Raw genomic sequence first — 24923 nt, forward strand, 5'->3', positions numbered from 1 at the left:
ATTTCTAAATCAACAATCTCTTAGCTAGAATTTCAAAATGGACTGCACAATATTTTGTGTTACAGCATATTGTTGAAACATGTCACAATGTATTATAATATAGTCTTAATGTAGTTGGGTAAAAAGTAGTCTTAAAAATTATCAGAGGGGTAGTCGTGTTAGTCTGGATCTGTAAAAGCAGCAAAGAGTCCTGTGACGCTTTATAGACTAACAAACGTATTGGACCATGAGCTTTCCTGGGTGAATATCCACTTTGTTGGATGCATCCGACGAAGTGGGTATTCACCCACGAAAGCTCATGCTCCAATACGTCTGTTAGTCTATAAGGTGCCACAGGACTCTTTGCTGCTTTTAAAAATTAGTAATTCAAGTATAAAACCTCAGAAAAGTTAGTGAACAGTTAAAACAGTGGTTCTCAACCTTGGGCCACACACAGCCCAGTTAGCACACAGCTGCAGTCCAGCTTATCCGTGTGCTAAAGGCAGAGCAAAAAAAAAAAAAAAGCAAATACAGTACAGTAAACTACTAAAAAAATAAAGGGAATGTTAAAAAAAATTGACACTGTAAGGAAACTTTCTGTGCTTGTTTCATTTAAATTAAGATGGTTAAAAAAGCAGCATTTTTCTACTACATAGAGAAGTTTCAAAGCTATATTAAGTCAATGTTCAGTTGTAAACTTTTGAAAGAACAGCCATAACATTTTGTTCAAGGTTATGAACATTTCAGAGTTACGAACAAACATCCTTTCCCGAGGTGTTCAAACTCTGAGGTTCTACTGTAGACAAATAATCAGGTGAGTAAAAGCAGAGGCAATTCTACCACTTTGGCACTATCCAAATGAGAAAATATAATCAAAATGCACCTTCATCCCAGTTCAATGTGCTATTCACAGAGGCACATTTCCATCTTTCAGACAAAAGGATTCATTTAGAGCAGTGGTTCTCAACCTATTTACCATTGTGGGCCGCATCCAATACTACCTGTATGCCCCTGAGGATGTCACATGGGCCGCAGCTCTGTGCTGACTGGGCTGAAATTGGCCTGCAGGCAGCAGATTCAGAACTACTGATGTAGGGGTAGTTGCTCCATTGCCAGAATTTAGTGTGCATTTAAACAGAGAACTGCAAAGCAGCAGTAGTAGTTCTGGTGGGGCACCAGTGCATCCTTGAATAGTTCAGTAATCAGAGAACAAGACTGAAAGGTAGTTTAAGATCTTTCTTTAATAAGGGCATGTACAGTAAAGGAGGTTAGCATCCTATCTATAATTCTGGCTAGTCTCTAATGGTTAGATTTAAAAATACACTTTTCTCCTGTGCCATGGAGCTTCTACATACTAAAATTAATACAACGCAGTAAAATACAGTACTCACAGGTTGGAAATATCTGAGCATATATTGAGATAGAGGAGAAATGTTGATGACTTCAGAAAGAATTGGGATTTCAAATGCAATTCTCAACATAAAAGTTGGTAAGTTCATCTAACACCTCTGTTTGTAACACTAATGGAGGAAACTACTGTGCTTGTTTGAATTGTTTGTATTTTTTACATGCAATTTGTTTTCTAAAAATAAAAATAGTTACCTGCTATCAAATGAAATGTGGTTGTGCAACAGAAATACAGGCCCTGAAATACTGCACTGTGCAGTAAAAATTAAACTCCATGCATGATACCAGGGATTGAATTGTGTAATCTATTAATTTGTAAATAAGTGATATGTCAAACAGAAGTGTGCAGGATCAAGATCACACATTTCTATACCAAAGAAAGATAACATGTAGCTGTCAAGGTTTTCACATTTCAACCACTATTCTACTTAATTAGGTTAGAGACTAGCTCCCTAAATTTTTTGTAGCAGTTGGCCAGTTGTGTGTATATTGTTTACCATACATTTTATGATTCTCTATGTTCCGGACTATGCCCATAAATGTGTTTATGTAATATAGCTAGCAACTTGTTACTGTTGGGCAGCTTGGAGGGAAAGAAACCGCACTGTGGCCTCAGTGAAAGCCAAGTCAGGAATAGCAATAGGAGTATGAATGCCTCACCAAAATATTAGCAAGTTACTATTTCATTTCCTGAACAGTGCCAAGAGCCTGGCATGGGACACAGGCAAAGTGTGTGCTCAGTAAATGATTAAACAAATTATATAAATGAATAGTAGCTTAGATCTGTATATTTTTGTCAAATTTAGATTAATAAAAAATTGCTATGATTTAGCTAAAACATCTAAAAGTCTGAGTATTATATGCAATAACTATTTGGCCTGATAATATGCAAGTGAAGCTTCAGTTCATTGCCATTTTAAACAGGCAGTTTAAATCTATGAAACCAGGGTTTTAAAAAGTAACTATTAAAACTACTATATCTTGTACACATGCTAAAATACAGAGGATTTCTGAAAAGGCTATATTATACTAACATTTTACATAGATATTTGTGCTGTCACAAAACTTGAGATCAGCACTTACAAAGCAAATTCTCACTGATGACTTGAGTTGTGTTTCCAAAGAGATATTTAGTATACGGCTAAAGAAAAACCCATTTTCTAATGTTCTGTGCTTAGTATTCTTATATTGTATTCTTTCTGTGTGATAAAGGTTGCATGCTAGAATGTAGAGTTTTGTGAGCTCTCGTATGGGAAACACTGGGGAAAAAATTACTTTACCCAGTATCCCAATACAGTTGCTGTATTTTTTTTTTAAGTTTTCTAAAAGGGACTACATACTGTGCAGCTCTGAGCACTGTGTCTGCTCCTGCACAACCTACAGTTGCCAGTGTTAGGTCACAGGGGAAGGCCACGAAGACACTGATGACTGACCATCTTGTGATCATTAAAGATCCCATGGCATTTTTTCCTATGGAGAAGAATTTATGCTGGTGCCCTCACTAAATTTTAAGTCAAGTAATTACATTCTGCCTCAGCTACCCCTGAAGTTCTAATTAATTTCCTTTCTTAAAATTTTGCTCTTAAATATTTGCTTCATTTTAACTTTAGAGGTGCCTGTATTTTCCTCACGAGTGACATAATTCCATTTTATAACTTTTATTTCTGCTTAAAGTACACAGGAATCCATTTGGATGGAAAGCATTACACAAATGATAGCTATTAAAAATTCCCAGACAAAAGACTGACATCAGGGCATAGTTAAGATTGAGAGTACGTATCAATTATGTAAGGTATAAAGCTTTACAGCATGTTACATGAAGCATATTGTAAATTATCCCCAAAATAAACACTGTAAGCACAGAAAATTCAGGATTAAGAATAAACTTAAAAGAAACCTAAACATCTTAAAGTATGGAAATACAGCATAAAGGCACCCAAACAAACTTAATTTAGCCCTGTAGTGACACCACATTATAAGCATACAATTATGATTGATGCATTTTAGTGTTTATAGTCCTAGATTAGATTAAATTGATTTTTCAAGACATTAATTTTTCATCTTTTTTCCCCGTCATGCAACAAGTGTATGTGACAAGCAACAGAGGGAGGGCTGAAAAAGGATAATGGTAATATTATATGGTTACATAAACTTATGTATAACTAGATGGCTTAACTGCAAATTTGTTGACTACTCAGCTATGTCTTACATTTTCAATTACTGTTTGGAATTCTTAAAAAGTTAAAAAACAAAATTTAAAAAGGCAACACATTAAAACGTAAATTAAAAACACACATTCAGCCCTCTTGCAAAAGCTTTGTTTGCTAATGGTGTCCCCTCACTATAAATGCAAATTATGCACTCAGCAAAAATAGAGGTTTTGTGCATTTGCAAGAAGCTTCTGCTTTTCCTTTTTTTTTTTTAAAATCAAATCCACTTATTTTCAGTTAAGTACTTTAATAGTCAGTGCACTAAGTACAGCATGAGAGAAATTGCATGGAGATCAGCTCAAGCATGATAATTTATTAAGACTTAAAACTTTTGAATAAAAAAAAGAAAAACTTCACAGAAGACTAATATTTCAACTGCACATCTTTCTCTGGATGTTTATTTTAGTTTTAGCATACACATTTTGTTTGCCACAATCTTCTTGTTCATAAGGAGGTTAATGACCCTGTATTATACACATATAATAGAGTTACATCACGGCTTTCAAACATTGAATTATTGGGCTTTCATAACTGCTGAGTTGTATGTAAAGAATAACTAAATTAATTTTATTTTCTATTCTCTAATCATATCTGGATGACATTAAGGCATTGTGTACTAATAATTCTATCACTGCCCTGGCTTCCATTCATTTGCCACTCTTTTTTCTATGAAAGACAGTAGGGTATTAGCAAATAAATTCCACTGCATGGCTGCAAGATATTCTTACAATACATGAATGAGAATAGACCCCCACGGAGTCAATCTGCAAAAATAAGCTATTAATGTTTCAATCAGAACTTTGTTTAAAAAACTAACCTAAAGGGATTCAAGGTTTTAAAATTAAAAGAAGAGTTGGGAAAGCATATTAAAATTATGTTCTTAACAAAAATGGAATTTCTTAAATAAGCTTTATTGTCTCTCTAAACTAGATGAATTAGAAGAATTATTCTGGGGAAACAGCAGAAAATAATTAAAAGCTAGAAATAAGTGTTTACAAAAAAATCACTTCCTCATTTTTATTTTTTTTTATTGCAGATTGATAACAGATATAAATACTAAAGAGCAGCATCTAGTAACAGTCACATTTACTTTTCTTGTGAAACAATTATCCAAATTGGTTGTGTTTTATGATAGAGAACAAAGTTTACAATAAATTTCAGAACTATTCGTTTTAAAGAACTGGGCACAAAAGTGGGAAAAATCATTTAAAGTACTACAAATTAGCTGAATTATCCATTCTTACTTTAATTCCAAAACTGAACATGTCCAAAAGAAAGAAATAACCATGACTTTTTCAGCCTTGGAGATGTGTATCAGCTGGCGATGCGCTTCAAGCAATATTAATTTGATTAAACAGTTTATCCTTAATAACCTGAGACATCAATCCATGTATAGCTTCTATGGTGGTCTTGCAACTGAAAAACAAGCGTAAATTCAACATTGGCTGAACACCGAACTGTCACTGTATTATAAGTTATTCAGCTGTCTCAGGAGTTCGGGGTGCCCATAACCCCATGAATCTTCACACACAACTGTCCAGATATGAAAAGTCACACAGAAATTTAGTTGCTGTTGCCAAAAGCTATTTGTTATCTAAAAGGGTAAACTGACAAGCTCTTTATATGTCAAGAACCAATTTCAGACAGTACTTTTTGTCCAACAGTTTAGGACATTAACCTAAAATACAAGAAACCGAATTCAATCCATTATTTTTGGTTTTAATTTAACTATAGTAAAAGAAATATAAAACCTTGAACTCATGTAATAGAAAATCAGTTCCAATACTTTTTTTAGCAAGTGTATGTGTGAAATTAAGTATGTTCTGCTGATGGTTTTAGCATAACAAAACAACAAATAATAGCATAATAAAACCAAACCCTCATTCACTTCTAAAAGAGTTATAGTCTATATTTGATCAGTTCAAATCCCGGTAAAATTAGAAAGGAAAGAAACCACAGTACTTCACTGAAGCCATGCCACTGAAGTGACATAGTGGACTGAGAAAGTTAAGTGTTCTTTTTTGTGACCCACAAGAACTTATTCACTCTAGATTCTAATAGCTTTTTAAGCTTGTTAATAAAAAATGCTATGAATATATGAAAGGACAATAACTATGCCAGAACCTATAATGACCACACCGTACAATAAGTGGTGGGGCAGCCATCACGCTTGCTGGAGGAAGAAATTTGAGAGGCATGGTGTGATTTTTACAGCAACTTTAGAGCAGGTTAGCATGGGGACACTGACCCATCCTTTCCCACTAGGTGACCGGAAGAGAGGGGATACTCTATAGGTCCATGGACCAGATTAGCCAAAGTGTTGTTTTTTCCTGCCTTCCCCACAGCAGGTTGGCATGGAGGGGGAGGGCGCCTTATTCGGGGAAAACATGAAACAGAAGTTAGGCTACGATGTCAGAACTCATGTAAATATGGGGTGGATGTCCAGTGCAGGTATTGTGTAGGGAATGGATATAGTGGTCAGATAAAATGGATTTGTGAAAGTTTTAAAAGAGGTATTAGTTAAAGGAGCAGAAATGAGGGGCTCCTGTGACTGGCACGGCTGGGAGCCAACCCCCTGCCTTTTTAGCCCCCACAACCCTCATTCGAGTGTGTGTGTGTGTGGGGGGGGGGAAGGATGGAAAAGGGAGGGCTGACGGAAGCCCCCAGATGTATATGAAAATGATCATGGAATTACCTGAACTGTACACTTTTATCTGCCAGGTACTCCCAGACTGTTAAGAATAAAGTTGTATTCCAATTAAAGCACATCCAGTGCCTCCTGTCCTTCTTCCAGCATAGCTGGACAATGATGAGTTCTAGGAACACTTATTTGGAGTAAATTACTTGAAATGCTTCTTTCTTACTACACAACACAGGATGACATTTCATAGTTTGTAAAGCATCACTGTTCAACAGTTATATAGTGCCATAGATATACTTTATATGTAACCATATTGGAGATTAAATGAAGTGGTAAAAAAAACTGATTTGGCGACTGATGAAAGTTAACGAAAAAGCAACAGGTGATCGCCAAAGAGCTTCACAGCCCGAAAAGGAGGTTGGGTAATACTTTAACCAATCATAGGAGCCCTTCCCCATTCCGTTCCTTTAACAAGCACCTCCTTTTTACGTTCTTTACCAGGCCATCTATCTGGCTACTGGATGTCTTCCCCATGGAGCACCTGCACTGGACATCTGCCCCACACTTACCAAAATGAGTTGTGATATACAGCCTAACCCCCTTTCCTCTTCACCATAATAAGCCAATATGGTTGTGAAGGAAAAATTCCTTCCCAGCCTCCCTAAAAAGGAGCAACTAGCACAATACCCACAGCAGGTGCTAACCAATATGATATTTGTCACCTTGAGGGGAGGGAGAGTGGGTGCTGCCTTGCTTGCTGTGTGGAGGAAGGTCTTCTAACCTGCCTTTTTAAAAACCGTCTGCACTTATGTTCCCAGATGAATCAGCGTCACCCACACTGACCCCCACCTGCCCTTTTTGCAGCAGCTTCTGACCTCCTTCCTCCTCCTATCCATAAAGCACTGCTACCCCTCTTCCAGCAAGCCATGACAATGTCAACCCCCACCCTGCCACGCCCATTTCAGGTGCAGCACAGTCATTTGTGGAAGGAAGTGTTTTATGCAAAAGATGGGAAAAGGCAAGTCCTCCGTTTTTTAAAAGACTAACCACATGGATTAGACAGAACTGTAAAATGCTGTATAGAGATGGTAAAAGTCTTTAATGTATATATTGATTACTTGTATTTCTCTCCTCTTTCCCATTGTTGGAACCCACTTGCAAAAATAAGAAATGAAATGCTCAACCTATGCTAGCCTTTTGCATTTGACAAATTTCCTATATTTTGGATGGACTTTAACAGATATTTTTGATTAAAAACAGATCAACTAGAAATACAGAATTGGTTAACAACTTTAGTGGAGCCAACATAGAAGGTTGAAATGTCATTTTTATGATGCCCACCAAAGAAATGCTATGCTGAAAGCAGGTCAAAGGTCCCTAGCATCTTGTCTGGATGCTTCAGAAGACACAAAAGATTTACAATACATAATAAACCCAAAGGGATTTCTTCATGGCTTCAGTTAATAAATAGTTTACTCACTGTAGTAAATACAAAAATTGTAATTATCCTTGTGATGGAAATAAGAGGTATTTCTACATTTTAATTTCTAAATTAGAGCAGTGTATTTTTTACTGACTCCTCCAAAATTCTTAGGAACTGGAGAATAATTCCCTACAGGTCATAGTTTAAAGTATGTGAACTTAGGGTTTAAAACACAATAGCATTTCTTATAAAAGAGAATCCAGACATGTATTATCTCACCTGTCCCTTGTTGCTTTAGCAAGTTTGTCTTCTGATTTTCTGTCATGTGTCTCTAAACCCAACATGAAACTCCCTCGGCCCAGCTGGGCTTCTGACTGTTCTAACTTTTCAGACAAATCAAAGACTTGGCCAGTTGTGTAGTCAGCATTCTGTTGGAATAAAATACCATTAAATGTATTATAGATAGAGCTGTAAGTCATGTTGGTATTTATGCACAAAATACACAAGTAAGCAACCTCACAAAATACCTTTAAGTCTAAGTAGTGCTGGACTTAGCTTGGCAGACCAGCTGGAGCTCAACAGATTATACACTGATCTATATCTCGGAGCACCACAGATGGTGGGATATGGAGTATCTCCAAATTCACAGCAAGCTGCACAACTGAATTTAGAGTCAATGATGGCTGCAGAAGATGCATCTAATTTGCATATTAATTCGAGTTCCGCAGTCTCTCTTTGCAACAAAAAAACTTCAAAAACAGACTCCAAAGAGAGACTGCGGAACTCGAATTAATATGCAAATTAGATACAATTAACTTAGGTTTAAACAGAGACTGGGAATGGTTGGGTCATTACACTAATTGATTCTATTTCCCTATGTTAAGTTCTCCTCACACCTTCCATGGGTCATCTCAGTTATCACTTCAAAGGTTTTATTTCTCCTGCTGACGATAGCTCGTCTCAATTGATTGGACTCTTCCTGTTGGTATGCATACTTTCACCTTTTCATGTTCTCTGTATGTATAAATATCTCCTGTCTGTGTGTTCCATTCTATACATCTGAAGAAGTGGGCTGTAGCTCACGAAAGCTTATGCTGAAATAAATTTGTTAGTCTCTAAGGTGCCACAAGTACTCCTGTTCTTTTTGCGGATACAGACTAACACGGCTGCTACTCTGAAACCCGTCAGTTTTCCCAGGTTAAAGTATTCAACCAAAGCCATATTAGCAGTGCTCTCTGTTCAATTTATGCAACCTCACTGAGAATAATGGATATTATTCTGCTCTAATTTACAAACTATGCAATCCAACTGAATACAACAGACTTGCACAGGTATTACTGTGGGCAGAATCTTTTACTAGGCATGAAGTGCAAGCTGAAAAAAGCAAAGTTTGACTTTCAAATCCCTATTCAAGTTTGCAGGATTGGAAGTTAGGAAAGAAAAATATTTTTATTTGCAAATGCAGCAAATTTGGTTTGGAATAATCAAGAGAATAGGGAGCCTCACAGTATCATTTTACAGAGTTGCTTTACAAAGTAAAAACACATATTAAAGACTGTGTGCATTCTACCCCTGTGACTAAAATAATCACTATGTGTTGGATTTTTATTGAAGAAAGTAAATGAGATTTTAATCCAAAGTAAACAAGTATAACAGAAATACAATGAATGCAATGGACGGTAGTTATCTAGTGGTCAAGTCACAATTCCTACTTGAGGCACATGGTTACAACAAAAAAAGTCCCTTTCTAAAGATACTAATTATGGTTTAAAAAGAGTTGTTATAATAAAATTAGTAACACCACCAATAATATCTAGCCTATATATCTGGTAACCTTTAATGGATACTAATGGATACTAATTACTACTGTAAGGGGATACTAAATGTTGAGGGTACATTTAGTAAGGGAATACTAAATGTTATGAGGGTTTAAAAATTAGATTTAACTGAAACTCATCTTAAACAATGAGAATAAACTAGTTAGCTTCACTTTCTGGTTATCAGACAGTAAAACCAGAAAAATGTTTACAGAAAGGTTTTATTTATATTCATGAAAACTTTCCTCTATTATTTGGTTTTGTAAAACCTGATGCACAGAATCTAAATCTGGAGTCAAAATTACTCAACAGTGTCCCATTAAGCAATTTGCAGCAGAGATCCTTGTTTCTAGTACCAAGGAGTCAGAGGTACCTGCACTCTTAAAGGATATGCTATTCTACTTACAGTAAGCAAACTAGAAGAACTGAGTGTGTTCACCCAATATTTGTTCCACAATAGTTCAAGCAATTTACGATCCAAAGATGATTTGAAGTAGGAGACCTCTAAAGCATAATACCTATTTAAAAAAAAACAAAGCAAATTTTTCAAAGTTAGCTACCAAAGATTTTACAATCAAATCCTCAAGGTCATAGGCATCTGAAAAGGATAAATAGAAAGTAAATGCATTTCTCAAAAATGCAAAGACTAATAGAACACCGATGTGGCAAATTATACAATGTTTTAGGGTCCAACAGTAACACACATTAAGATCTACACCATCTTCTAAGAATGTTTCTGTAGGAATGTTACACTTCCTAAGCGCTAAGGGGGTAGGAATGCCGCCCCCGGATTTAGAGCGGCTGAAGTGGTTCCCACCACCCCACACACTTCCGGTCAGGAGACACATAGATTAAGCGCTAACCGAGTGTATATCTCTAAAGTACACAGTGCATAAAGCACCAACCAGGAAAGGGAGCGAGACGTTGGCTTGAGTTTGTACATGCGTACAATAGCATAATTTATGTAACCACTTATAATAAATAAACGTGGACAGCCCCGTTGGGGGCGCTCCACGGGAACAGACTGACTGACTTGGCTCCGTCATTGCTACAGTTTATCTGAAGAGGGATTTCCCTCCTGTGTCAATGTATGCAGTTTTAATAGTTATAACTAGCCAAATGCTGTTTTCTTCATCTGCTTAGGTTCTGTTGTAACACATCATCTTTGGGGTCAGCTACAGTCCTTTTAATAGTGTTTGTATAATGCATATTACAAAGAGGCCCTGATCCTGCTTGGGACCTTTGGGTGCTATCATAATATTAGTATAATTTATATATAAAAGTAAACTGAAATACTGCTGATCTAGTGGAATGTGATAAGTGGTAATGTTAGATAGTGGTAAGCTTAACAAAGAGCCTATTTATCCCTTGTTATGTATCTTATGTGTTAAGAAGACAGATTTTCCTAATATTACAGAATTCATAACCAAGGAATAAGGAAGATAAGCTATCCTGTTTTGTTTTAAATACATGATTCCTATTGCATCTTACAAGGCAGCAGTACATGTTGCAACCTTCTCTGCTGCTCAGATATTCATTATACTGAAAGTAAAAAATATAAGGTTCTGTATTTTTAAAAAATACTTATTTCTTCCATTAAGCTTTTTTATAAATACAGATGTATATAGAAAGCCTTGCCAATTGAAGAACATATCCCCTTTCCTATTAGTGGGAATTCATCTTAAAGGTGTAAATCAAAAGGAACCCTCCTGCCCTCCCTAGCTCATGCCTTCTATAGATTATCTCTTTTGATGTACTCATTCTGAAGTGCTTGCAAAATGGATTGAGGCCTGCAGGAAGAGGAAGAGAAATCAGATTTGTAAAGGAACAAAAAGGCTGCAATAGGACCAGGGGAGAAAAGAGATCTGTACATTTGTTTTTAAGTTTTGTTACAATTTTTCAAACATCTGTTACAAGCAATTCTCAGAAGGCTGTTGGAGGATGTGATGCTCCTGAAAAAAGAAATTTCATGTAAGATTTAATAAAAGGAGAACCTGACACGCCCATAAGGTAATCTTCACTTTAAGCTATGCAAGAACATTTCTATCAATGTACTAAAGGGTCATACTGGGAGTTGGAACATGAGGTACAATTTTTTTGGGTATCAGAGAAGTTAAGTTAAACGATTGCTGGGCTTCCTGTTCTTGTGTGGCTACTACAGCATTTACATGGTTTTATTTTGATGCAGCTATAACTACCACTTACACGTTATCCAATTAAAATAACTAAAACATCATTATTTAAAAAAAAATTATTGCCTGTCTTTCCTTGTCACTGCACATAGTTATTTTTTAATAATTTAAATTAAATTATTTAAATGGCACACATCCACTAATCCATTAGCAATGATATATTAACCCTGCTCTTGGGAGAACTGTTTGGTAAAACTCAACCATATTAGGAAAAATGCACTTATAAGTGAAATCTTCTAATGCTGACCAATTCAACCACATAAACGAGCTAGAAAGCCAAAATAATAATAATTGAGTCTTTTACAAAAATTGATTAATTAAACTTCATACTGTTGTGATGCAGAGAAAGATCCTCACTTTAGAGAAAAATTAGTTACAAAGGTGAATTTCCCAAGGAAATCTGTGGCAGAATCAAAATTAGATCCCTGATCTCCCAATTCCCAGGCCTGTGCTATAATCATTTGACAAATAAATTGGCGAATAAACTAGTAAAAATAAAGGAAAATGATGCCCAATTTAAAATACCACAGAAGAGCATGTGTGTGTGTGTGTGTTAGGTCATATATCTACAAATATACAATTGAACACAATTTTAAAATGTAAATTAACATGCCAAATATAATTCCTTTTAAAAAATTAAATGGCAAAAGTAGAAACATTTGCAAAAGTTTCACATTTGTAAATTTACCAGCTAAATGCTTTTTCAACATTAATTGGGGTGCTTATCATTAGGAATTGACACTTTAATTAAGAGATATGGCATTTGGTATAACACAAAAAACCTATTTAGCATTTCCTCAAAGACAACCTCTCAACTAAGTTCTGTAATAGAATAGCAGCCAAAGATGAGGTAAAAGTGCACCCACAGGGACTGATGTATAGATTCATGGCTGAGAAGTGTTGGAATGCAGTCACTCCCCGGGGCAGGAGTTGGTGGTGGTGGTGGTGGGGATTGGACATGTGTATAAGATTATAAAGCAGCAGCATTGCTTTTCTACCCAGTGCCCACTGGCATTGCCAGCATACCAGGACCCAAACACAGAAGCTCATCATTAAGGTACGAAAGAGAAGCCTAGAGAAAATGTCACTAAAACCAGAATTACAAACCCTGGTGCAAATACTAATGGGTGGAAACAACTATTCTAATCTTCTGTGGTACAAATAATTCATTCACATTGCAGGAGAAGGAACATCAGAGACACCACAGTGTTAGCAACTCCTCACCCAACAGGCTAAAGCACAGTGTCAGCAATTTCAACCCCTCCTCTTTTTTTCATGGCTATCCTCCACTGGGGAAGATTGAAAGTCTTCTTCCGTAAATCTTTCCATGTAACTTCAAGAAAGATAATGACTTAGAACAGATACTAACTAGCTATCTGAGAGGGAGACTATTATGGTAATTATTACATTTTTCATAAAATTGAAAAATTCCATTTATCTGCAAACAGATTAAAAATGGTAATGGTAAATTTAAAGAAAAAATCTAATGCAACAGAAATGCACAAACAATCACACTTCATCTAGAAGGTTTGCTTTATAATGAATAGTCAGAATGACTAGCAGTTAAGTGTTTGCCAGGGATTTTTACTTTGATGGTAATGCAAATAATTAACAACAGTTACCAGCTGAGATTTTTATAGAGCTTTATTTTTTTAAGTGCATAGCCTTCAAGTTGTTAGTTTGGAAAAGGGAAAAGTGTTCTCTTTTTTTGGTTAATATGACAGGAAAGACTTGAAAGACTATATATATTGCCAATAATGCAATTTTCCACATCTCTCCAGAGTTTTAACTACCTATCCCTTTGGAATCCAGTCCTTCATCAACATATGAATCATTCAGCATGTAACTCATTAATTCTAGTGAGAGTTGTATGCATAAGTACCAAATGTTCCAAAGAGATAATTTGCTCTCCCAAGTGAATGGGTGTTAAGTAATACTTTACATCAGACATGATAAACTGACAATAATATGAATTTGATAATTATTTTGAACACTGATTCTGAGTTCAAGAGCTCTCAAACTGGGGTTGCAAACTTCAATTGGGTCGTGAGGACAGGTATGGAGCAAAAATTGCTGAAACCAAATGTCCTCTAGGACTAAAAGAAAGCAAACTAACAGGAGAGGAGAAGCAGCAATTTTTCCTGCCTCTTTTGATGCTATCAGCCCATTCTCCTTGCAGCAGCTCCTCTTTCCACCCCTACTACACTCTGCTCCAGAGAAGCAATGCTTGAGGATGGCAAGATGCTAGCTGCATTGACCCAGCTGCTCACAGCGTTCATCTGGCTCCCTGAAGCAGTGTTCCCCAAATCATCTCCCTGCTGAATGACAGCTAGCAACACCTCTCCATAAAGCTAGCAGCCGAAGAAAACAAAGGCTTGTAGTATTTGGGTCACTGCAAGAAACCACGGCATTTAGGGCCATGGTTGAAGGTGGAGAAAGATTGAGACCTTCTACTTATGATTCAGATACTAATTCATGAGTTACTTACTGTTTACAGTGTACACCAAAGTCTTCTATTTTATTAAGTGGAATAGTCTGGTATTCTGATGGACCTTCATCTGGAGGCTTAAAGCCCTGAAAAGTTAAACAAATAGCAACCACGACAGTAAGTGAAAAAGTAATAGATACATTTCTTCATGCAAAAGAAATATGTCATTTTAAGGCTGCTTGCAAATGCTATTCAAGTTCCCAATAAAGACAACAACTTCCATAGGGAAAACAGATGGCCCAGCAGACTTATGGATTCTGGAATCTTCTCTCTTGATCCCTGGTTCATCTGGCCTGGGTTAATAGTCATTACTATTTGATGGATGTGCAGAAATGTGTAGGAAGTAAGTTGCTGGTCTCAGACCGGTTCTCATTGGGCAGATATCCCCACCATAAGTGGCCATATCGTTTTCTCTTAGGGCAATGATGGAAGGGGCATGGAGGCCAGACTACTCTCTTCATCCCTAGAAATGATTGCGCCAGAACAGAATTGACAAACACTAGCACAGTAGTGAGATGAACCCTGCACTATTGCCCATCTTGTACCTGTCCCAGAACTTCAGTCTCCAATTTAGTCAACAGCAGCCTTCACAACCACTGAACTGGCAAATACTACCCACCTGAATCATTTCCATTACTCCTCTTAAAACATTCTGCTATAATGAACTTCTAACTGTGATTTGGTTTTTAAGTTTAAGTTACATTTCCTCTTCCTGTTTAGTGCACTGAAAGTATTTATATGAGATTTTTTTGGTTCATAGATGAGTATTTGTTGTTGTCTGAACTTATTTCCTTTTGTTTAGAAAAATAGTCTATGCAGATCTGCTGTTCATTCGTAAGAAAAAGTTACTGCATGAATGCAATGGGGAATTTTTCACACATATTTTTACAATTACAATGTGATGCCAGATTGGAGTCTTCCATAAGACAATAATGTTTTTATTTTCTTATAATAGGATCCACTAGCCCAGATTCTCATGTCCAAACAGAGTCCTTTTGACTTCACCTGTACTCTGCATGAGCATAAAGGTCCATGCTAACAAATCACATTGTAGAAGTAGGCCCCAATCCTGCAAAGACATGCTTAATTTCATGCACCGTGAGTGATCCTACTGAAGCCAATAGAACTACTCATAGTGCATAAGAATGTGTGTAAGTCTTTGCAGGATTAGGGGTTTAACTGGAATTCAAGAAGGTGTAATTATACTTGATTATATATCAACTAAGTTATACTTTTATTTGTATATCACTGATATAAAAATAAAACTAGACTTAAAAAAAATTAGATTTCAGCTTTACATAATTTCAAGTTAAAATAAATATCTTAAGCTTGATATGTTATTATTTGGAGCTTAAAATTTCCATTTCAAAATGTGGTATTTTATTTTTTGTTTTATCCTGTGAATCTGTAAACATTTCTTTGAAAAGACTGTCAAAAATAAAAGTAAAAAGAATGAGGAGTACTTGTGGCACCTTAGAGACTAATAAATGTATTTGGGCATAAGCTTTCATGGGCTAAAACCCACTTCACTGGATGCATGGATGAGATTTTGACTCTTGCTTTTCTCAAAGCAATCGCAATACAGATTCCAGGTTTAAAAATATGTGCAGCCAAAAGCTGATTTTTGAACTAATAAGTCATAGATTTACTATTTCTTCTTCCCTATAACAGTCCAAATTCTTATAGATCTATGCCACAGAAACTTTAGAAGTAGAACAACTATATTTAACTGCTGTAATTATGTTGCAGCTCCAATATCTAAAAATATATTTAATACAACAGGGAATAAAACTCTGTGGAAAGAAGACTATAATTTGACCTCTCTAAACACAAACAACATATAAAGAAGACTATTTAAGTACAACAATACCCAGATTTATTATTTATGTCAGTTAGTAATGCAGTGGAATCCTGAAACAGGAATCAGATTATTTACCAATGTTATTTTTCTTCTAAGAGGCATACATAATATGATGATATTTTAATACTTATTGTAGGTTAGAAAAAAATTACATCTTTTGCTGAAAAAGGAAGATACAGAATATAAAAAAGGAAAAATAGGTCAGATTATGTGCTTTTCAGTCTTAACAGTGACTCTTAAAAATGGGATCCATGCATTTAGTTATATACAGTTTAATAACCTTGATAATAACCATATACTTTTTTTAACCTTAACTTTTACCTTGGGATATGTTCTAAAAGCTCCAAGATTTACTTTTCCTGCAGATATCGTTCTTGTTGGATCAATCTGTAAAAATATAGGTTATTTTGATATATGCAGGTGGCATGCTTATTGATCTATTTTAACTTTATAGTTATTACACTGAATCACTGTAACTTGAAAAGTTGCATTATGTTCTGCAATAAAGCACAGTACTTTTGTAATTGACATCAGTTTATAAGGAGCACTCATGAAAAGAAAGTGGAACATCAACAGCTGCCTATTAATCTCACTTCTCTACATTAACAGAATGGTCAGTATCACAGCAAATCCTGTACTATAGTGTGTGATAAAAATGTTACCATCTGTCAGTCAATACATTGGTGATACTTATTGCTTTTAATTTTAACCCCCGCAATAAATTAGGGATGGAAAAGACCTATTAGATCATCTAATCTATTCTGGGGATAGGGCAGGAGGATAATGCAGAATTATTCTCTACAATCTATTTACTAGTGCATTGGCCAGTTTCATTTTACTAGTAAAACTGAAGGGGCTTCCAACATTTCCTTGGGACACTATGCCACAACATAACAGATCTTAGTGTCCAGAAGTTTTTTCTAATATTTGGTCTATACTTTTCTAATTTAATCCCACAATTTTAGTTAGATTGCCAACTATTCCTTAAATAATTTTATTCTTTTGTTGGTGTTTACACTCTTTAGTAGAGCAAGTGATTATGCAAGTTGTTGTTTAAACCAACGGCTACATTTTTATTTCAATTGTTGTGACCTGCAGTCCTCAGGGGTTGGAGGGCCCAGTGAATTTCCTCAGAATATATAAAAAAAAGAATTTTGTACAACTCTCTGATGCCATGTCAGTGACTGCATGTTATATAAGGAATACCACAGTTTTGTGAGCAATTTTGCCCGGTGTCCCTTACTACAGAAGATTGAGAGAATCACAGAACTAGAGTTTTTAGGTCTAAGGCAGAAGGCTGTGTGGGCTATTCAATCCTTTGATGAAGTAACAAGCATGATTTCTAATCTAAGATTAGAGAAAAGATTTTAACAGACTACACCTGGAATGATGAAGTGAATGAAAGCTCTCCAGTCCCAGTGAACAAATTTGTTTGTATACCATTGTCTTGACTTTCTCTTTAGCCCAGAAAGCTTGGCAAGGGAGATATACTGATCTGAAGCCTGGATTCTACCCCGCCATAAAAAATAATACTATCAGAGGGTTATTTAACAGTATATATAGAGAGATATATAGATAAAAACTACAAGTAAATATTTTCACCTCAACACAAAGATATTAAGTTATTGCACCATTCTGTCAGTCTATGGAATGCTTAACTAATAAACTTCTAATACTTACAACCACTGCCACAAATGGTTCCTGAAATTGCTGATTAAGCATCTGAGTACTGACATCAATCCCTGAAAGCCAGCAACCATAGCCAGGGTGGCTGTGGTACCAGCCAATTGCATTTTCTAGACGACCAACCTAATGAAGTGAAAGGGGAAGAAATACATATAGTTAAAGGTCTCTGCATATAAAGAAAGTGACAGATGCCCTCTTTTGGGCTTTTAGCATACTGCAGATACATTATGGGGAAGAAAAAATGCAAGTATCTACATGCACTACTATGCCAAGTTTCAAACCCATATGTTTATTAAATAACCTAAACCTTCTCTGGTTAAAATGTTTTTAGAAGTCATATGGCACAAAGTTATAACTACACTGATACTAACAACTCAGTTCCTGGCATCCAACAATTGGTTTTTCCAACATACAATATCAGAGGTGCATGCTTTTGGATTTATACAGGACAACCAGTTCTGCCAAATATAGACCTTGTAACAAGAAACTCAAATCACTAAAATAATAATACAAGACAGAACACAGTGTCTGATTTGCATCCATTGTAATCAATGGATGTTTAGCCACCAACTTTAAACAGAAGCAGGATCTCGCTTAAAATAAAAGCATCTTTTACTTGCTTTACAGTTTACATGCTTAACAGATACAGATAGAAGAACAGATCATTTACACATCACTACATTCTTCCAAGAGAGAGTAATACTTTTTGGTCTTATTAAATGAACACAGAAGTCAATGTCTCCATCTGATATAAGGGGACTCTGTGAACTTGCTATCAGTTAATTTAAAAAAACAAAACTATTTTCAGATATTACAGGTTGAACCTCTCTAGACCAGCACCCTCGAGACCTTACCAGTTCCAAACCAGAGAATTTGCCGAACCATGGGAGGCAAATGCAGAGTGCCAGCGGATCTCCATAGGCACTGGAAGAAGAGGTGCAGGGGTGCTGCAGCACCCACAGGCTTTGCACCCAGCATGGCCCCTCGCCCGGGGTCCTGGCCGCTGGCCCCTCGCCCGGGGTCCTGGCCGCTGGCCCCTCGCCCGGGGTCCTGGCCGCTGGCCCCAGGTCTTCCCCCATCCTCCTGGAGACTGAACGCTGCGGGATCAGCTTTTCACAGCACTCCAGAAGCTCTGGGAGGGAGGAGGAGGAGTTGGTAAGCCCGGGGCCACCAGCGTGTGAGAGGCATGGGGGGGAAAGGGGAGCTTGACGCCAGTAAATGCTCCGCACCAATTTTTCCCAGTGGGTTCTCCAGCCCCGGAGCACTCATGGAGTCGGCACCTATGCCAGACCACAGATGTTGCCAGACGAAGGAGTGCTGGATTAGAGACGTTCAACCTGTACTGAAAACATCCCTCAACCAGGGCCTATGAAAGAGCATGCACATGAGCTCCTCATTGAACAGTGAATGAAAATGAAGTCATCATAGTAGTGCATGAGACTAATAGCAAAAGTGACCATCAACAAAATTAAGAAGCTGATTACATATCAAAGTGCTCAACAGCACAAAGTAAAAAGACTGCAGAAAAAATGTCTTTCCCACTCCATTAGAAGTAACCTGTAAGATTATAAACAAATTGGCACAAATTTTTCAGATGAAAATGTAATGTTCACATTAGCTAGATCACTGTAACAAACAATAAATATACATAATACTAATATTTTTCAGATACACATGCATATATTGACAAAACAAGCTAGATTAAAAGAAATCTCAAAATCACCTGCTTAAAATGGGATAGTGAGGTACCTAAAACAGTCTGAATAACCATAAAGTTATATTTAAGACGGTAAGAAAATAGCATTCCGCAATTTTGTTGAGAAACCACAACTTTTAAAACACACCACAACCTGTTATAGTTGCTGCAAATTTGAGTGATACTGAAAGCCACTCACTCAAATTTAACCCAGATGCCCCTCTGTCATGACCCAATAACAGTGTTGGGTTTACAGTGGTGCCATGGAGCCGGGCCCATGCTCAGAAGGGTCCCCCCCGGCCTGCTCTGCTTTGCACTGTGCCCTGAGACCCCGCCAAATCGCTGGCTTCCCCCACCCGCCCACTTGCTCCTCTCGGCCTGGAGGCCGAGGACTCCTCTTGACCCCCAACCCCACCCGCTCGCTTCTCTCTGCCCTCTGGCCAGACCCCAGTGCACCTCCAGCTCCGGGCAGTCTCTGCTTCCCACCACCTGTGGGACCCCACCTGTCTCCCTGGAGCTGAGCCACCTGGTACTGGTGCAGAAGCCTGGCCAGTCTCGGCCAGTTGGGGGTGGGGGGCAGTGTGGGGGGCTTGGCTGGACCCCTCCAGGCAAGTGGGGCCTGAGGGAGGCTGGCTGGGGCAGGCCCTAACCTGGCTGATCGCACCACTCCTGAGGGGCCAGAGCAATTCCCTGCACTGGTAGCACAGCACAGCAGACAATTGCCTCCCAGCAGGGCTGGTGAATGCAGCCAAGAGGCAGAGCGTGGGGGGGGAGAGCCTGGGGGTGCGGGGCTATTCAGGGGCAGGGAAGATCTGTGTGTGTTGGGGCACTACGGAGTGGGGGTTCTGTGTGAGATGCTGGGAAGTTGTGGGGCTGTAGTCAGGGGTTGCTGGCCAGGGATGGTGTTGTGCAGGGCATTGTGCATTTATGGCAGGGTTGGGTGGGGACTGGGTATAGTGGGTCTGGGGGGGCTCTGGCCATAGGGAATTGGAGGGCTGTTCCAGTGTTGGGTGGGGGGACTCTGTGGCGTGGCATGGGCCCACCCCTGAGGGGAAGGGGCATGCTGGCAGCACAGGGCTGGGCGGGCCACCGTGCATCTGGCAACTGCCAGTTTGTAAATAGTGCCCTTGCACTGGGCTGGGCAGAGCAGGGCCGCCCACGTCAGGCCATGCCCCTGGCCAGTCGTTCGATCCAGGGATCGACTCCCCCCTCACCATGCTCCATTGCCTCTACGGGGCCCACAGATATGTTTGGCACCGGGCCCACAAATGGTTAATCTGGCCTTCCCAACAGGAGGTGGATGAAAAAGGCAGGGCCGGCACACACATGGATTGGGGCAGAGATCTCTGGGGCGCTCACTCCACAGGTGCAATTCCACCTTCACCAGGTGGCATGGGCTAGGCCTAACAAACACCAGCAGCAGCTCCCGTGTGACTGGAAGAATTCACCTCCAGCGGCTGCCCAGTGAGTGGGGCTTGTACTTCCCACAGGGCCTTGTGCCCCGGGAGAGGGTAGCCTGGGTGGTGACAGCCCCCACATGGCCTTCAGGGGTGTCTGAGCTGGGACTGGTTCTAGTGTCCAGGGGAAAGCCCACTACCCAGGGATAGGAGAAATGGGGAGGCGGGGGCGGGAGGAGGAGGTATCCAGCCCGTTGGAGGGCAAAGGACCCTACTGCCAACTCAACAATCGTTTCTATATTTGGGTTTTTTGTTTTAATGGTATTTGAACTGGCCATACCAAAACAGCAAATTACTAAAAATATAACTGTGGCTGTAAAAAAATTGTAATTTTTTATAACAAAAATGACCTCTAGTGTGCATGCTCTTTTCTCATATATTATAATCTAATCCAGGGGTAGGCAACCTGCGGCACACGAGCTGATTTTCAGTGGCACTCACACTGCCTGGGTCCTGGCCACCAGTCCGGGGGGCTCTGCATTTTAATTTAATTTTAAATGAAGCTTCTTAAACATTTTAAAAACCTTATTTACTTTACATACAACAATAGTTTAGTTATATTATAGATTTATAAAAAGAGACCTTCTAAAAGCATTAAAATGTATTACTGGCATGCAAAACCTTAAATTAGAGTGAATAAATGAAGACTCAGCACACCACTTCTGACAGGTTTCTGATCCCTGATCTAACCCAATTTGCAATTTATATGGAAATCTATAAGTGTAAATATAGCAGGAATTCCATAAGAATTCCCTAATCCTGCAATCTGAGCTGCATCACTAACTTTAGGAGAACTCTGCACAAATGAAACGATCTGCCCAATCACATCAGATATAGTTAATGCAGTAAAACTTTTTAAGTATAGACAGGGCCTTATTAAAACTAATTAAACCAGGAGAACTGGATGGGATCTAATGCTCATTCTGCACCACAGGACTATCAAGCTTTCAGTAGACGATTACAATAAAATAAGTATATGATGTGGTAGATGAATGTAAGAGCAGCTCCAACCTGGGACAAGCTCTCCAGATCTACCAGAGATTAAAGCTCCAATTCTGTCTGCAGTGACCCTACTGGAAGATCAGGGCTTAAATGTGAATGTAACATGGGAACTTTGCATGGGGGAAGAAACAACTATTTCACAGTTGTTAATCCTTCTTGACTCAAACATTCATAGCTTATAAAGTCCAATTACTAGTAAACAGCATTGACAACTATATACTCCTTTATTTTTATTTTTTCTTCCCAAATGAATTTTAGGGGTTCTTTTGATGGAAAACAAAAAAATTATTCAAAAAGAATAAGCAGATAAAACAACACTATACCTATTATGTATATGCTATATAGCAACCAGATAAGATAGTTGTGAAATACAAAGATTTAATGCTTGACACTAACTTTAATTTTTATGCCACAAATAATTGTGTTAAATTTGTGAATAAGCTCCTTTGCTATTCCATTCTTGAGCAACCGACTGCACCCATAAAAACATTTCCTAGGTGATGAGCACAAATGTAAAGGAAATTACACTAAATTAATTGGTGACCTAACTCTGAATTTAAACTCCGATCTACAAAGGTGAAAGAACACGGCAATATTTAAATATGATAAACAAAGATATTAAACATACATGAGAAAAAAAAAAGAGATCAACTTTTTATTGGTCCAGATCTTGTGCATATATATCCTGGTGATGGGAACTTTATAAAAAACCTACACAGACTATCTCAAAACCCAGTGTAAATTACAACAGGATTTGTTGTTACTGTAGCGCCAATAAAAAGTCATAGTTCTCTTTATTTACCTGTTTTGCATTTTCTATATATGCAGCCATATATTCATATGCAGCAGCCTGCGCATTGACTCGAGTTTCAGTGCCTTCTACCGGTAAAGCAAAGCTGTCCATGATAATCATGGTTTCCCCATCCACTTTCCCAAGCATCAGCCCCATCACTTCCAGATTGCCCCCAGACCGGGCATGCATGACCATCTTCAGCAGGGCCAGGGCGGAGATCTTGCAGTATCTGAAGTAGTGGTTGCTGCAAGAAAAAAAACCCGGAGAGATGCTAGGAAGAGGCCAAGTATCTGATCTAAACAGACACAGGAAACACATGCAAAATACAGATGAAGGAGGTTTATCATAACAGAGCCCCATCTCAACCCCCTCCCACTCCGGAATCGCTCCTTGGTTCATGACCCAAAGTACCCCGGACCCGATGGCCCTCCCTGCTCCCCACCCATCCCCCCTTGCAGCCCCGCTGCCTCCCCGGGCCGTCGCCCCCATTACCCTGAACTCCCTCCCGGGGCCTTGCGTCCCAGGCCCGCCCCGCTCCTTGCCCGGGTATCCCGGCCCCGCTCCCGGCTCTCACTCCTTGGTCCAGGGCTTGGCCGCCAGGATCTCCTGCTGCTGCTTGCGGTCGTACTTGTAAATCTCGTCGATGCTCTGCGCCTCCTGCATGTTGTTGGCCAGTTCCCAGCTCTTCTGCGCCATCCCGCTCCCGGAGGCCCCGGCCGCCGCCATCCCCCCACCGCCCGACCGGGCCCGCCGCGCAAACCAAGTGCGCCGCGGGAGAACGGGCGGAGCCCAGTCCCGGAATGTCCTCGAGCAGCCGAGGGGAGGGTCGGGAATGGTACATTCCGCAGAGCCTGAGACATCCTGGTTAGCGCGCCCTCTAGCGACCAGCCTCGGAAGTGCCGCCCGAGCTCCGCTCAGAGAACCACGCACGGCTGCCAGCGGGGTGATACGTAACCAACGCGACACAGAAGCTCAGGTGGATACGCAGGTGCGCTCACGTATTCACACATGCAGGACTGGTGTTCGCGCACGCATGTGCAACACAGGGATGTTCAAATCTGGCAATTAAGAGTTAGGACCTGGGGTGAAGAGTTGCTAAATCTCACGATTTTATCGTGAGTCTCCTGGTATTTGGTGTAAAGAGTGAAAGCAGATAGGCTAATCTGACAAAAAAAATATTGATAGAGTTCTCATTCTTGATTTTCACTCCCACTTTTTTTTTTATAACAAACTGTACCCACAACCCTCCCCTTCGTAAATCACAATTGTGGAAACACTGCAATGAGAGTTCTTTTACAAAAGTTTTGGCATAATTTTTCTGTTCATTCTCAGAGAGGCCAGTGATTACTATTCCTCCCCTTCTTCAGTCACATACCTGTGATCACTCTAGACCAGAGATTATTAAATATTCCATCAAACTATCTGACTATTTTTTGACAATTTTCCTCCAAACTTTTACACTTTGGGAGTACCCTTTGATTTTAAATTAAAGTAATTTTACTGATGGTTGAGAGCCCTGTGTATGAAGTCTGTGTGAGGAGGGAGGAGGGGAGATTCTGCCTATGGGGAATCCCAGAGGGTATGGACTTCTGTGTGTTGGCCCTGTACATTTGTGAGGGAAAGGAGGGTTCTCTGTGTATGTTATCTCTCTCTCTCCCTCTGTGTGGTGTGTATGGGAGGATGGGGGTGTCTGTGGGAGGAATCACTGTGTGCGTGTGGCGGGAAGATAGGGTAACCAAACGGCAAGTGTGAAAAATTGGGACAGGGTGGAGGGTAATAGGCACCTATATAAGACAACGCCCCAAATATCAGGACTGTCTCTATAAAAATCGGGACATCTGGTCACCCTACGGGAAGAGGCCAGGAGTCCTTTGTATGAGATATCTGTTTGTGGGATGCTTGCAGGGCCGGCTCCAGGCCCCAGCACGCCAAGCACATGCTTGGGGCGGCATGCTGCGGGGGGCGCTCGCCGGGAGGGCGCAGGTGGTTCCGGTGGACCTCCCGCAGGTGTGCCTGCGGCTGCTCCACCAGAGCCGCGGGACCAGCGGACCCTCCGCAGGCACGTCTGCAGGAGGTCCACCGGAGCCGCGGGACCGGGGACCGCCAGAGCGCCCCCTGTGGCGTGCCGCCCTGCTTGGCGCGGCGAAATTGTTAGAGCCGCCCCTGGATGCTTATGTATGTTGGCAGGAGGTGTATAGGCTGTCTGTGTGGGATGTATGTGGATGGAGAGGAAAGGGGTCCTCTGTGTATGGGGTGTGGTCTCCCGCGGAG

The 24923-nt window shown here is 39.6% G+C and overlaps 1 protein-coding gene across 2 annotated transcripts; it reads right to left on the reverse strand.

Annotated features, from left to right (window-relative positions):
- Window positions 1-1202: 1202 nt before the first annotated feature.
- Window positions 1203-23570, reverse strand: COPS5 (COP9 signalosome subunit 5). 2 transcript variants are annotated; one of them, XM_039522316.1, is made up of 8 exons: window positions 23281-23570; window positions 22662-22896; window positions 17699-17827; window positions 16340-16405; window positions 14158-14243; window positions 9884-9995; window positions 7940-8088; window positions 1203-5012 (listed from the first exon to the last, which is right to left on the reverse strand). In XM_039522316.1, exons 1-8 carry the CDS (start codon window positions 23376-23378, stop codon window positions 4928-4930), a joined length of 960 nt encoding a protein of 319 aa, XP_039378250.1. In that variant the 5' UTR covers window positions 23379-23570; the 3' UTR covers window positions 1203-4927. The 2 variants fall into 2 exon arrangements, with proteins under 2 accessions (XP_039378250.1, XP_039378249.1); XM_039522315.1 differs by having other exon boundaries at window positions 23227-23560.
- Between the last annotated feature and the right edge of the window lie 1353 nt (window positions 23571-24923).

This window comes from Mauremys reevesii, linkage group 2 (assembly GCF_016161935.1).
Source record: "Mauremys reevesii isolate NIE-2019 linkage group 2, ASM1616193v1, whole genome shotgun sequence".
NCBI classification, from domain to species: Eukaryota; Metazoa; Chordata; order Testudines; family Geoemydidae; genus Mauremys; species Mauremys reevesii.

Coding starts and splice junctions, on each gene's coding strand:
- COPS5 (XM_039522315.1), bottom strand. CDS start 23,378: ATGGCGGCGGCCGGGGCCTCCGGGAGCGGGATGGCGCAGAAGAGCTGG. Junction 16,406..17,698: donor AACCATTTGTGGCAGTGGTT/GTAAGTATTAGA, acceptor ATATTTTTACAG/ATTGATCCAACAAGAACGAT. Junction 5,013..7,939: donor GCTAAAGCAACAAGGGACAG/GTGAGATAATAC, acceptor CTTGTTTTTCAG/TTGCAAGACCACCATAGAAG.